The following is a 16,284-nucleotide window of genomic DNA, read 5'->3' on the forward strand; positions in this document are numbered from 1 at the left end:
CATTCTATACCCTTGTAATATCATGAAACTATATTCCATATAGACAATGTTAACACAACCATTCAAGGAAAAATCCACCCAAAACCACTCATTTCTTTAATTTACAGTGTTCAATAACACTAATATGTGAGAGCAATATTTTTTGTGAAAAAATATTTCATTTTGGAGTTATAATAAGGTTGGTAGCAACATGGAAAATCGTTGTGGAAATCTCTTACAGCTCAAGTCAACTACAACATCCACAATGCAATGCTCTCTCTATGGGCTGGCTAGTTAGCTAGCTAGCAAACGTAGCTCCACACAATAATACCAGAGACAATATCAGCATGTAACGTAGCTCGTTAGATGTAAAATGGCCTAAACAAACTGCACTATCAATTTAGGAGTCTACAATATCTCCATGTTCATCCTGCTGGTCGATGTGCCTCACAGTGGAGTCTGACATTCGCAACGGCAGATATACATTTGTGGAGATGGGAAACGTTGTCCATTCCACGTCAATGGGCCGCCGGGTGCATTCAGGGCGATTATGGGACAAGGAGTACTGTCCTTCAAGGAGTGAACGGGAGTCTATTGGGCACTAGCTCAAAAACCCAACATAAGCACGAATTTCGTCAACAAGAAGTACAACATTACGAATATTTTCCGAAATAATTAACTTGTTATATGTAGTATCGTATAGCGTTGTAATCGTGACATTACGTACTTTCGAGGAGAATAGGTACGTTTCTCGACATATACACTGACTTTGAGAAGGGATTGGGTGACAATTAGTTTAGCAACCGCGTGACGCAGCATGACAACGTAAAACGCGATTGGTCAACAGTCTGCTGGGTGGGACGTTTCATTACTCATTGGATTCCTATCTCCTTTCTATAATCTCTCTGGCATCTGGACTAAAGAGGCAGCTAATACATTTACATTTTAGCAGACGCTCTTATCCAGAGTGCATACATTTTCATACTGGCCCCCCGTGGGAAACGAACCCACAACCCTGGCGTTGCAAGCGCCATGCTCTACCAACTGAGCTACACGGGGACTACAGAGCATGGCGTTTGCAACGCCAGGGTTTGTGGGTTCGATTCCCACAGGGGGTATGAAAAAAATAATAATAATGTAAGTCGCTCTGGATAAGAGCATCTGCTAAATGACGTAAATGTAAATGTACAATAGACCCATTTCTGTGTTTGCAAACATTGCCGCACGAGGGTGACGGGCGCAAATTGGTGGCAGAACAAGGGGGAGGTCTTATAGAACACCAGCAAAAAAAAAGAATCAATTTACATGATTTTTATGAGTGCATTTCACACTACTTTTGGATTATAATTGGATTTTAAGGCTTGTATGAATGTCCTGCTTAATATAATGTTTGTGTCATCATCGCAAATCAACTGCATTATACTTTTAACCGCTTAAATGTAATGGCAAAATGTAGACATACCCAAAAGTAAATGCTATGCATGTGTAATTACATGATTCTGATTTAATATAATGTTTGTGTCATCATCGCAAATCAACTGCATTACACAGTTTTTTTTACACTTCAACATCAACCAGTAAAATGGCTCTTTGGCTAGCTTTTGCTACAGCCTATATCAATGAGCGTTAGCATTCTAGCTAACAACTGCTGCATCCAAAATAGTTATTTTGCAAAGATCACAACCAAATATAATCTTAGCAACTGTTCAAGCAAGAATAAAAACATAACTGTAAGCGTATGAGAACCCAAAACGGTTATTTTGTTTAGAAGTAATAAAAACGTAAATCTAGGCTATGTTGAATGGGCGCAGATGGCGGTGGCTTAAATACTGCCGCCAAGAGTAGCGCGCATCTGTGCGTGACGTCGTCTACTGGGAAGGGGTCGAAAGGAAAAATGTGTTAGACCCTCGGTTAAATTACACATTTCTCGAGGTAGGAAAATGATCAATGGCTCATTCGATTGAAGACATCCTCCCGAGTTATGACATGTATGATAGACGTTTTCGCGATCTTAAAAGTCAAATTCCTATTAACTTCCGGTGTAGTGAGAGCGACTTTGTCACGGTGCTATGTAATACCGACCGGATTTCTGCCTGCTTGAACGCCAATAACTCAGAAACACATGAAAACATGAAATGACCCAGGGAATCGATATAACATCCCTCAGATATGCACAAAAACATTATAATATTCAAAATGAGTGAACCTTTCCTTTAACCTACAGTTCTTTAGCCTAATTAAAAGCAAATTATAAATTTTTAAATGTAAAACACGTTATAATATTTTACAGTATAGTATTCAAATTTCTCTCATGAGAATAACATTAAATGTATATACAATTATTGTGTGGGGATTTTTTCAATTTAAAACGTATAATGTGTCAACAGCTTTTTTGTGTAGCCTACTGTTCAAACTTGCTACCATATCAAAGTCCTATGTAACACTTTTAACAATGTGAAAGGGTCCTATGTAACAATTGCTATAGCATCACTTGCCATCTTATTTGGGAAGATGCTCTGCTCTGCAGCCCCAGCCAACACAGGAGTGATTACAGTGTATTCAAATTGAAGATGATGGTTCGTTTGAATAATCATCAGTGTCTTCAAAATACTTTAAGCTAAAGACTTTAAAGTTGATCACAGCTTTGCCATGAGGACAAATACTGATACCCAATAAGGCCACACGGTGGTGCTATGTAATATACTGTCCTCAACATAAACGATTCTGCTCAGTGGTTCATAGTCACTTTTTTGCCTATATCTGGTGAAACCCCTACATGTATTGTTTTGTGCTTCTCAAGGAGGAGAGGATAATTGAAAAGTGACTCCAAAAATCCTCAACATATAATCTTGGGTATTGTAAGAAATCGGCCGATTTGACTTTAGTCTTATGAATAATGCAGGAAGGTCAGATAAACACACTTCAATACATGATGGCCCTATGACATACTTTGCTGTGATCAGGTGTCGATCAGTACTATATTTGCACATTTGCACGAATATTCTTTATTTTGCTGTTCCAGTACCCAACCTCACAGGCTGGGAGCAGCGCGCCTGGACCACTTAATGGTCAAGTGCCTTGCTCATATTTGGCGGGAAGCCTCGACCAGCGACTGTCAAGCCAGCACCTTAACCATTACGCCATGAGGTCCGAACCTCTTGACGAGGTTGCTAGGTGTTGGCTTAAACTCGCTACATTGAATTGAAATTGTAACTTCTAATTACTAGCACAAAGATGTAAATGGTCATGTCCATTCTATTATCTATATTTCTATGATTTCAATAGATTTCCTATGGAGAATTGACATTAGGATTTAAAACAACATGTTTTCCCATTCAAGTCAAAATTCTCTGATGTGTGGACCTCCAACCATCTTTGTGGTGCCATTTGAAAGGCGACATTTCAATTTGATTCCCATTTTAGTAAATTAATCAGTCAGAATATGACACCCACCCTGTATTCAAGAGCATGTTGTGTCTCAACCGATGGCGAGCGGGCACGACACAAAAACCTCAGATAATGTAAAATAGGGTCTAAGCTACAACATATGCGAATATTAAAAAATAAGTAGTTTGCGCGTTTTTAGATATGCCTAATTGACGTTTTAAGATTCAAATAAAAAAATAAAAAGAAGACAATTTGTATATATTTTTTTAAAGGTGGGGTATGCAAAATAGGTCAACTTTGAGCACCTTTATATTTAAATGTTTAGTCATTTAGCAGACGCTCTTATCCAGAGCGACTTACAATTAGTTTATCTCTTGAATGTTTTGCCATACAGTTCCAAAAAGTCACTTTCTGACCACTTCTACAATGGGCAAGTATGTATGGAAGGTTTGGTTCAAATTAAAAGGGATTCTGTCAAAAAGTGATTGAATTCAAATGGATTTACCCTTTTTCTATGTCCCTCACGTGCACATACAATGGCCTCACGGGCTCCATCCTACTTCTGACACCAACGTAACGATTATATGCGAACAGCGACAGTGTAATGCCCCTTGCGGGTCTTGATCCTAGGTCTCCCAGCCCCTAGACCTGCTAACAACCACAGCTCCAATAAGTTGTTATAGTATATATGAATTTCTTTTTAATCCAAAATGATTCTATTGTGGCCATATTGCAGCCTACATAATTATTAGGCCTACTTTGTAACTCTATTACAGCCAATAAATGGAAGGTATTTGGATACAGTTCCCCGTGTCTCCATGCGTAATTGTCCATGGCCGCATTGGATTGGTTGGCTATTCAGACCAATGACATATTTATTTATTGTCTTGAATAAATCATTGATACATTTGTTTTGTTTTTAAATACATTTGCTAGTAGTCCAATATTCTAGTTGTTCCTGATGTCGCTTGTTACTCAGCTATAATTGCGCTGACATGCCCCCCAGGAGCTGTTATTTCTAGGTGGCGTCCAGTTACGCCGTGCGTTATGAGTAATGTCCTCAAAATAGAGCAATGTGCGTGTTTCTGACTAGGTTACTATGAATGTGCGCTCTGGGCGGACGATGCAGATTAGTCATTTACATCACACATGCACATCTGTGAGTAGGCATTTTAAGGGGGTTGCATGTTCATGGATAAAAACCAACCAGCATGGTCGTGGATGCAAATGGCACTTTCAACAACAGCAACATGAGATCTTACGTGATAGAGAGAGAAAAAGAGCCCGGCGCAACAAACATGATTTCGGAGGCGCTCGTTCCACACTTGCTGAAGATTGTGCAAGAGGCGGCAGAGGCGGTATCCGCCACTTCACAGCCTTCACCTCTGCTGATGGAGAATGGCACCTGGTGCGGGGAACAAATTCTGAACTACGACAAGGTGGAGAAAGTATTTATTGGAGCGATCCTCACCATGCTCACGCTGTTTACTATCTGCGGGAACTTGCTGGTGGTGATTTCGGTGTGCTTTGTGAAGAAGTTGCGGCAGCCGTCCAACTATCTGATCGTGTCTCTGGCGGTTGCCGACCTTTCAATCGCGCTTGCAGTTATGCCATTTGTCAGTATAACGGACCTTATTGGGGGGCAATGGGTTTTTGGCCAAGTCTTCTGCAATGTTTTTATTGCCATGGACGTGATGTGTTGCACTGCATCCATAATGACGCTGTGCGTAATTAGTATAGACAGGTAAGTGCTATTCCAACTCCTAGTAACCAGTGATTGATGGACTGAAATAGGTGCCGGTACTCATTTTGGGTGCCGGTGCTGTTTATATTTAGGTGCAGGAGCTCCACAATACTTTTGAGCTCAAGCAGTAGAACATTTGAAGTGCCGGTACTCAGCTCCAGCTCCGGTGAAGCACTGCTATTACCTACATAGAAGGACAAGTGTATTGTTTGTGTTGTGTGACAAGGTGAAATCCGTTTTGTTATGATTGTTAATTATGCATTTAATTGTTTATTGCATTTAATTTGTTAAATAAAAATTGTGTTTCGTGCACACATAGGCTATTTGATGAAATGGTGTATTATAATCCCATACGGGATGGGCACCAATTGGTGTACTAAATTAAACTAAATCAAATATATATATATATATTTTAAATCGATCATACATATTTACATAGTAAATTGAGTGGGTAACACTTTCGCTTCCAGAACCATATTTTCACCCTGCAGCGGTTCCCTCCCCATATCAGCCCTATGCGTCTCCCTCTCTCCCTGCAGCGGTTCCCTCCCCATATCAGCCCTATGCGTCTCCCTCTCTCCCTGCAGCGGTTCCCTCCCCATATCAGCCCTATGCGTCTCCCTCTCTCCCTGCAGCGGTTCCATCCCCATATCAGCCCTATGCGTCTCCCTCTCTCCCTGCAGCGGTTCCAATCCCTATATCAGCCCTATGCGTCTCCCTCTCTCTCTGCAGCGGTTCCATCCCCATATCAGCCCTATGCGTCTCCCTCTCTCCCTGCAGCGGTTCCAATCCCTATATCAGCCCTATGCGTCTCCCTCTCTCCCTGCAGCGGTTCCCTCCCCATATCAGCCCTATGCGTCTCCCTCTCTCCCTGCAGCGGTTCCCTCCCCATATCAGCCCTATGCGTCTCCCTCTCTCCCTGCAGCGGTTCCCTCCCCATATCAGCCCTATGCGTCTCCCTCTCTCCCTGCAGCGGTTCCATCCCCATATCAGCCCTATGCGTCTCCCTCTCTCCCTGCAGCGGTTCCCTCCCCATATCAGCCCTATGCGTCTCCCTCTCTCCCTGCAGCGGTTCCATCCCCATATCAGCCCTATGCGCCTCCCTCTCTCATTGCTTCTGCTCCTATCATGTCGTAATAATATTAATACAAGCACGTAAGGAGTTCGGAATTCCATTCTCAAAAGTATAGCCTAGCTATATAGCCTAGTATAAGTATAGGCTACATTCTAATAAGATTGTTATACAGTATCTTATTATAATTGCTATAGTTCATTTGGGGTGAATAACTCCCCAGTGTTTGTTTTCTGTTGGAAGGTGTTTTCTGTTCATGTAATGTATTTACAGTAGTATGTTCTGTATGTATAGACAGTCTATGTTTAGCAACTATTTAATGATATGCTTTTTTGTTGTTCGTTCTGAGGTACCTGGGCATAACCAAGCCTCTGACTTACCCTGTGAGGCAGAATGGCTGTTGCATGGCCAAGATGGTGGTGTCCGTGTGGCTCCTCTCCGCCTCCATCACCCTGCCCCCCCTCTTCGGCTGGGCCCAGAACGTCAACGACAACAAGGTGTGTCTGATTAGCCAGGACTTTGGTTACACCATCTACTCCACCTCAGTGGCGTTCTACATCCCTGTGTCCGTCATGCTCATTATGTACTACCGCATCTACCGCGCCGCCAAGCTCAGCGCCGCCAAACACACCATCACGGGCTTCCCGCGGGTCGGGGAGGAGGAGGAGGCGCGGGGGGGAGAGGAGGAGGCCATTGAGGAGCAGGAGGAGGAGGAGGAGAGCGTGGACTGTGTGTCGGCCGCCCTGAGGCTCCACAGGGAAGTTGAGGAGTGCACGCGATTCTCGCGCCTCATGAGGAGCAACCGGAGGAACATGTCCATCTTCAAGCAGGAGCAGAAGGCAGCGGCCACCCTGGGGATCGTGGTAGGGGCCTTCAGCGTCTGCTGGATGCCATTCTTCCTGCTCTCTACGGCCAGACCCTTCATCTGCAGGGTGGACTGCCCTAGCTGTGTGCCCTTGTGGGTGGAGAGGACCCTGCTGTGGCTGGGCTATGCCAACTCCCTCCTCAACCCGTTTATCTACGCCTTCTTCAACAGGGACCTGAGGACCACCTACAGCAACCTGCTGCGTTGCCGCTACCGCAATATCAACCGCAAGCTGTCTGCCGCCGGGATGCACCAGGCCCTCAAACTGGTTGAAAAGACTAACTCTGTTATCTAAATGTGACAATGGTGTTATTGTTGTGGTATTGTGGGAGCTGCCATCTAAATGGTGTTCTTGTTGTGGTATTGTGGGAGCTGCCACACTGAGAAAGTCTTAGGTAAATGGTATCTGCTTGCCTGGTCCTCTACTCAAGATCTTGCATGTCCAGACACAGTCTAAAACAGGGCTCTCCAAACCTGTTCCTGGAGATACCCTCCTGTAGGTCTTAACTCCAACCCTGTTCCTGGAGAGATACCCTCCTGTAGGTTTTCACTCCAACCCTGTTCCTGGAGAGATACCCTCCTGTAGGTTTTTACTCCAACCCTGTTCCTGGAGAGATACCCTCCTGTAGGTTTTAACTCCAACCCTGTTCCTGGAGAGATACCCTCCTGTAGGTTTTAACTCCAACCCTGTTCCTGGAGAGGTACCCTCCTGTAGGTTTTCACTCCAACCCTGTTCCTGGAGAGATACCCTCCTGTAGGTTTTAACTCCAACCCTGTTCCTGGAGAGATAGTTACAATTGGGGTTGGAGCGAAAACCTACAGCTCTCCAGGATCTGGGTTGGAGAGCCCTGGTACAGTATTGGAGAGGTCTGATTATGAAACAAATAAGAAGCAATCTTTCCATCTGAATGTGAGTCCATGGTCATTGTCTTTGTGTCCATGACCTTACGGTTCTTCCCCTTGGTGTGCTATGGTTGCACAAACATGATGTCTCACAGCAATCAATGATGGTAAGCTGTTGCATGGAACAGAACATTATTTGTACAGAATGTCACTGCAACAGTGGTGTGGCTCTGTCAAAAATCAACTATGGGGTGTTGTATTTTCCAGTTGTGCTATGGTTGCCCAAACATGACACCTCAGAACAATAAATGATGGTTAGCTGTTGCTTAAAGGTGCAATCTGCAGTTTCTACATCCATTTTTGTACATAAATTAATGATATACCCATTGATTCTTGAAGAATATAACTTAGAAATGCCTCATGAGCTTAGTTCAACGGTTGTACCCCATCAGAACCCAAAATATAAGCTTGTTTTACTCCAATGTTTGTAAACAAAGTAAATGTAAACAACCCCTGTTTAGTCCCAAAACATAACCTCTTAAGGATCTAACCCTTTTTTCAATTTTCGCCTAAAATGACACCCAAATCTAACTGCCTGTAGCTCAGGACCTGAAGCGAGGATATGCATATTCTTGATACCATATGAAAGGAAACACTTTGAAGTTTGTGGAAATGTGCAATTAATGTAGAATATAACACATTAGATCTGGTAAAAGATAATACAAACAAAAAAACATGCATTTTCTATTAATTTTTTTGTTCCATCATCTTTGAAATGCAAGAGAAAGGCCACAATATAATATTGCAGTTTAGGCGCAGTTTAGATTTTGGCCACTAGATGTCAGCAGTGTGTGTGCAAAGTTTCAGATTGATCCAGTGAAGCATTGCAATACTGGACTATTTTGTATCAAGTCTGCCCAAATGTGCCGAATTGGTCAATTGATACATTTTCAAGTACATAACTATAGAGAACATACAAAAATGATATGGTAATACAAAATGTAAGTTTACACACTCCCAGGAATGTCATACATGATGGATCATTTGCTTATACACTAACTTTCACACATCTAGATGGCCGGGTGGGGTGGGTGTGGAGCCAGAGACAGCAGGGGTTCAAACTGTAGAACCCAGTTCCTACATTTGAATATAAAAATTGATTTTATCAAACAAAACTATGCTACATGTTATCTCTGGGACCCTTAGGATGACAAATCAGAGCAAGATTATCGAATGTAAGTACATTATTAACCTTCAGAGGTGAATATAATGTATCAAACCAGTTGCCATGATACGTTTTTTGTTGTTGTGCACTCTCCTCAAACAATAGCATGGTATTTTTTCACTGTAATAGCTACTGTAAATTGGACAATGCAGTTAGATTAACAATAATTTAAGCTTTCTGCCCATATAAGACATGTCTATGTCCTGGAAAGTTTGCTGTTACTTACAACAGTCATGCTAATCACATTAGCACATGTTAGCTCAACCGTCCCTTATACGGGACAGCGATCCCGTAGAAGTTTTAAAAATTTTGATTTGATGGATGGTCAGTCCTTGCATCCATAGCTCTGTCTACGAATTTGAGAGTAGTTACATTTCTCCAAACCCATCCCTCAGCTGTTTATTAAAAAGTGTCGGGGTGAGCTTTGTTAATGTTAAAACTGCAAATTTCCCCCTCAAGAGTTGGATATAAACATTTTCTGAATGTCACTGCAACAATGTTGTGGCTCGGTCAAAAATCAACTATGGTGTGTTGATGTTGTCCCATGGTTATGCGTATGCCCATTCAATTGTATAAAGATATTTTTTTAAATCTCTGTTAATTTATGTTCAATGGTGTTCAATGTTTGTTGAATGGCAGCATATAAATGTGATTGACAAATCATTATGTACTTTTTAAAATGATTAAATAATTAAACAGACAGAATTGCATGGTTTTGGTAGTAATGGTGTAAATATCCTAAGTGTAAATATAATCAGAGGGTATACTGTGAACCATTAATGTTTTTTATAGAATGGCGATAACATTGTTTAATTTACATAGCATTATGAATCGTTTTTTTTTACATAATAATTTATCAAATGTTTACAGTTGTCATAATTTGTGTTTTACATTTTCTTGACTAAAATATCAGTATTCTCTCAGTTAAATTGCTCTGTGTAGCAAATCCTTGTTGTGTGATGGGTTGTAATTGTTTAGTGAAACAAAGATAAAATGTTGCGTCTGCTCAGTCATACAGGATGTTACATCAATGCCCAGAGAAGGACAGGAAAGCATAGAGGTGTAGGCAGTCATAACACCACTGAATCATACGCCACAAAGTCATCTTAATGTCTTATTATGAGTCAAAACCAAGACAGCTGAAGGAAGAAAACGGATTAGGCTGACATTCTATTCCTGGTCTAAATCCAACATTTAGCCAGTCACTCACTTAGCAAAGTTGAGGGGGAAAAAACACTGAAGAAACACGTATTAGTTATAATAGAAATCAACACATTATGGAAAAACAAGTTATCCTAGTTAGCTATATACAAAAACGGACATGAAAAATTGTCTGTCCTCAAACGCTTATACCCCTGAGGGAATTAACCCTTTCCACAGTTGGAACTGTATGAAGAGGCTTTCCTGTTTGTAGCATTCCTTAATTATCTATTAGAATTAAATAGATTTCTTATGCATCCATCATCTACCCCCCCCCCCCCCCCCCCTGGCCAGTCCCCAACGCACACACACACACACACACACACACACACACACACACACACACACACACACGTGTGTTGAGTGTCCAGATGTCCAGTGTCTTCGTGCCCAGCACTTCCGTGCCCTGACAGGTCACGTGACCAACGGTAAAACACGTATTTTAAATGAATTACTGCGACGGAATTTGTGACAAATCCAGTGGTGGGTTATTGACCAAACAGATCTAAATGAGGTATTAGCACCAGAGGTCCACAAGGCTCTGGGTTATGTCATTTCATAACACATCCGCTCTAACAGCTCAACCTGGTCTCAGAGCATTTAGTATTATTCTGTACGTAAATCCGAGACACTCCATTTAGTATGATATGTTACGTTTTGTATGGTATGTATTAATTTGTGGATGTCCATCATCCATTTCGTATGATATGTTATGAATTACAATTTGTATTATATGTTAAGAATTTGCTAAACTGTTTTATTTTATTTACTCATTTTTCTCCCCAATTTCATGGTATCCAATTGGTAGTTACAGTCTTGACCCATCGCTGCAACTCTCCTACGGACTCAGGAGAGGCGAAGGTTGAGAGCCATGAGTCCTCCGAAACACAACCCTGCTAAGCCGCACTACTCGCTTGAAGCCAGCCGCACCAATGTGTCGGAGGAAACACTGTCCAACTGCCGACCGAAGTCAGCTTACAGGCGCCCGGCAACCACAAGAAATCCCTAGAGCATGATGAGACAAGGAAATCCCGGCCGGCCAAACCCTCCCCTAACCCAGGCGACGCTGGGCCAATTGTGCGCTGCCTCATGGGTCACCCGGTCACAGCCAGCTGTGACACAGCCGGGGATTGAACCCGGGTCTGTAGTGACTCCTCTGCACTGCGATGTATTGCCCTAAACCTCTGCGCCACTCAGGAGGCCCAAGAATTTGCTAAACTTACAACATGTTCCGAATTTGCAAAAAACGTACAATATGTTACGAATTTGCAAAACATATGATATGTTATGAATTCTAGCTAGGTGGCTAATGTTAGCTAGCTCGCTGATGTTAGCTAGGCTAGGGGTTATGGTTAGGGTTAAGGTTGGGGTTAAGTTTAGGAGTTAGGTTAAAGGTTAAGGTTAGGGTTAGGGGAAGGGTTAGCTAAATGGGTTATGGTTAGGGTTAGGTGAAGGGTTAGCTAAAGGGTTAAGGATAGGGTAAGGGTAGGGTTAGCTAACATGCTAAGAAGTTGCAAAGTAGCTAAAAAGTATTAAGATGTTGAAAAGTTGCTAATTAGCTAAAATTCCGAAGTTGTCGATGACATTCGAACTCACAACCTTTGTATATAGGTAACTAGGACGTTCGCGTTATATGCCCACCCCGACAAACCATCCTCCTTTCGCTTTTGACATAAGTAACCATCTGTCTTGTGTAATCATACCAAACGTACCATATCATACTAAATGGAGAGTCTCGGATTTACGTACAGAATAATATGAAATGCTCTGAGACCAGGTTGCAAAGCTATGTCAGACTGCTGTAGGGCTATGGATGGCAGATGAGAGATAATGACTATACATGACCAGTCACAGGTTGCTGAGACTAAACAGCCTTGCAAGCGTCATGGCCTATCAATACAATCTTCTTAATTAAACAAGCGTCATGGCCTATCAATACAATCTTCTTAATTAAACAAGCTTCATGGCCTATCAATACAACCTTCTTAATTAAAACAAGCTTCATGGCCTGTCAATCCAACCTTCTTAATTAAAACAAGCTTCATGGCCTGTCAATACAACCTTCTTAATTAAAACAAGCTTCATGGCCTGTCAATCCAACCTTCTTAATTAAACAAGCATCATGGCCTATCAATACACCCTCTTAATTCATCTTTAAAAGTCGATTGACGCACCAGTGTCAATCTATTTAACGTAATATATGGCCCCGTGTAGCTCAGTTGGTAGAGCATGGCGCTTGCAACGCCAAGGTTGTGGGTTCGTTTCCCACGGGGGGCCAGTATGAAAAAGTATGAAAATGTATGCACTCACTAACTGTAAGTCGCTCTGGATAAGAGCGTCTGCTAAATGACTAAAATGTAAAATACTAAAAAAATCCCCATTAAAACCCATTTGTTTAAGCTAGAGATATCTGTTTTTTTGTATGGGCTGCGTTTTAATCCACCACATCCGCCATCTGGCGGCTTTCCGCATCTGTGGTGGAAAGTGGCAGAGCTACAGCGGTGTTTGTCAGACCAGGAGACGTCCCGAATCTCGTTCTGTTCATGAAAACGTTTGTAGCATCCGAACCGTTTGGCCTACAAACTCATACGGAAAGATGAGACTCTATGTAAAGATGAGACTCTATGGAAAGATGAGACTATATAAAGATGAGACTCTATGTAAAGATGAGACTCTATGGAAAGATGAGACTATGTAAAGATGAGACTCTATGGAAAGATGAGACTCTATGGAAAGATGAGACTATGGAAAGATGAGTCTCGATGGAAAGATGAGACTCTGTGGAAAGATGAGTCTCGATGGAAAGATGAGTATCTATGTAAAGATGAGACTCTATGGAAAGATGAGTATCTATGTAAAGATGAGTCTCTATGTAAAGATGAGACTCTCACGTACACAATGGTGTTCTACATTTTGCTCTTCGACTCCCACAGGTGTCTTGGGACTCCTCTGAAGGTAACCAGTTAAAAAAATGAATGAAGTATGGAAGTAGTTTTGTGCCAACAAAAATAAGGGGTTAAATATGTGTCCAAAAATATATATATATTTCTTGAGCTTTCTTATGTCTCCTAGATATAGGACAGACTATTCAAAACCTTGATCCTTACGATTTACACTACACTACTAAATGTATGTGGACACCTGCTCGTCGAACATCTCATTCCAAAATCATGGGCATTAATATAGAGTTGGTCCCCCCTTTGCTGCTATAACAGCCTCCACTCTTCTGGGAATGCGTTCCACTAGATGTTGGAACATTGCCGAGGGGACTTGCTTACATTCAGCCACAAGATCATTAGTGAGGTTGGGCTCAGATGTTGGGCGATTAGGCCTGGCTCGGAGTCAGCGTTCCAATTCATCCCAAAGGTGTTCGATTGGGTTGAGGTCAGGGCTCTGTGCAGGCCAGTCAAGTTCTTCCACACCGATCTCAACAAACCATTTCTGTATGGACCTTGCTTTGTGCACGGGGGCATTGTCATTCTGAAACAGGAAAGGGCCTTCATTGTATGCTGTAGCGTTAAGATTTCCCTTCACTGGAACTAAGGAGCCTGAACCATGAAAAACATCCCCAGACCATTATTCCTCCTCCACCAAACTTTACAGTTGGCACTATGCATTCCGGCAAGTAGCGTTCTCCTGGCATCCGCCAAACCCAGATTCGTCCATTGGACTGCCAGAACCTGTTTCCACTGCTCCAGAGTCCAATGGCGGCGAGCTTTACACCACTCCAGCCGATGCTTGGCATTGTGCATGGTGATCTTAGGTTTGTGTGCGGCTGCTCGGCCATGGAAACCCATTTTATGAAGCTCCCGAAGAACAGTTATTGTGCTGACGTTGCTTCCAGAGACAGTTGGGAACTTGGTAGTGAGTGTTGCAACTGAGGACAGACAATTTTTATGCGCCACGCGCTTCAGCACTCGGCGGTCCCGTTCTGTGAGCTTGTGTGGCCTACAACTTTGTGGCTGAGCTGTTGTTGCTCCTAGACCTTTCCACTTCCGAATAAGAGCGCTTACAGTTGACCGGGGCAGCTCTAGCAGGACAGAAATTTTATGAACTGACTTGTTGGAAAGGTGGCTCTCTCTCCTCTGCTCTTGTCCTTCTAGACCTGTCTGCTGCCTTTGATACTGTGAACCATCAGATCCTCCTCTCCACCCTCTCCGAGTTGGGCATCTCCGGCGCGGCTCACTCCTGGATTGCGTCCTACCTGACCGGTCGCTCCTACCAAGTGGCGTGGCGAGAAGCTGTCTCCGCACCACGTGCTCTCACCACTGGTGTCCCCCAGGGCTCAGTTCTAGGCCCTCTCCTATTCTCGCTATACACCAAGTCACTTGGCTCTGTCATATCCTCACATGGCCACTCCTATCATTGCTACGCAGACGACACACAATTAATCTTCTCCTTTCCCCCTTCTGATAACCAGGTGGCGAATCGCATCTCTGCATGTCTGGCAGACATATCAGTGTGGATGACGGATCACCACCTCAAGCTGAACCTTGGCAAGACGGAGCTGCTCTTCCTCCCGGGGAAGGACTGCCCATTCCATGATCTCGCCTTTTCGGTTGACAACTCCGTTGTGTCCTCCTCCCAGAGTGCGAAGAGCCTTGGCGTGACCCTGGACAACACCCTGTCGTTCTCCGCTAACATCAAGGCGGTGACCCGATCCTGTAGGTTCATGCTCTACAACATTCGGAGAGTACGACCCTGCCTTACACAGGATGCGGCACAGGTCCTAATCCAGGCACTTGTCATCTCCCGTCTGGATTACTGCAACTCTCTGTTGGCTGGGCTCCCTGCCTGTGCCATTAAACCCCTACAACTCATCCAGAATGCCGCAGCCCGTCTGGTGTTCAACCTTCCCAAGTTCTCTCACGTCACCCCGCTCCTCCGCACACTCCACTGGCTTCCAGTTGAAGCTCGCATCTGCTACAAGACCATGGTGTTTGCCTACGGAGCTGTGAGGGGAACGGCACCTCCTTACCTTCAGGCTCTGATCAGTCCCTACACCCAAACGAGGGCATTGCGTTCATCCACCTCTGGCCTGCTGGCCCCCCTACCTCTGCGGAAGCACAGTTCCCGCTCAGCCCAGTCAAAACTGTTCGCTGCTCTGGCACCCCAATGGTGGAACAAGCTCCCTCACGACGCCAGGACAGCGGAGTCACTCACCACCTTCCGGAGACACTTGAAACCCCACCTCTTTAAGGAATACCTGGGATAGGATAAAGTAATCCTAGGTTGCAAAGCTATGTCAGACTGCTGTAGGGCTATGGATGGCAGATGAGAGATAATGACTATACATGACCAGTCACAGGTTGCTGAGACTAAACAGCCTTGCAAGCGTCATGGCCTATCAATACAATCTTCTTAATTAAAACAAGCTTCATGGCCTGTCAATCCAACCTTCTTAATTAAACAAGCTTCATGGCCTATCAATACACCCTCTTAATTCATCTTTAAAAGTCGATTGACGCACCAGTGTCAATCTATTTAACGTAATATATGGCCCCGTGTAGCTCAGTTGGTAGAGCATGGCGCTTGCAACGCCAAGGTTGTGGGTTCGTTTCCCACGGGGGGCCAGTATGAAAAAGTATGAAAATGTATGCACTCACTAACTGTAAGTCGCTCTGGATAAGAGCATCTGCTAAATGACTAAAATGTAAAATACTAAAAAAATCCCCATTAAAATCCATTTGTTTAAGCTAGAGATATCTGTGACGGTGCCACATTGAAAGTCACTGAGCTCTTCAGTAAGGCCATTCTACTGCCAATGTTTGTCTATGGAGATTGCGTGGCTGTGTGCTCAATTTTATATACCTTGTCAGCGACGGGTGTGGCTGAAATAGCTAAATCCACTAATTTGAAGAGGTGTAGGTGTCCACATACTTTTCTATATATAGTGTATTTCTTTACTCTCTTTTTTGCCATTTATGAATGTGTTATTCAATGCACTTCTATGGGCTTTAGTAGTAAAG

The 16,284-nt window shown here is 43.3% G+C and overlaps 1 protein-coding gene across 1 annotated transcript; it reads left to right on the forward strand.

Annotated features, from left to right (window-relative positions):
• Positions 1-4,577: 4,577 nt before the first annotated feature.
• On the forward strand, positions 4,578-7,342 carry LOC311124881 (5-hydroxytryptamine receptor 7-like; the record flags this gene model as incomplete). The annotated part of the gene is made up of 2 exons (XM_084198976.1): positions 4,578-5,110; positions 6,532-7,342. 2 exons carry the CDS (start codon positions 4,578-4,580, stop codon positions 7,340-7,342), a joined length of 1,344 nt encoding a protein of 447 aa, XP_084055102.1.
• Positions 7,343-16,284: the final 8,942 nt, after the last annotated feature.

Source organism: Coregonus lavaretus (genome assembly GCF_964263955.1).
Source record: "Coregonus lavaretus genome assembly, contig: HAP1_SCAFFOLD_271, whole genome shotgun sequence".
NCBI classification, from domain to species: Eukaryota; Metazoa; Chordata; class Actinopteri; order Salmoniformes; family Salmonidae; genus Coregonus; species Coregonus lavaretus.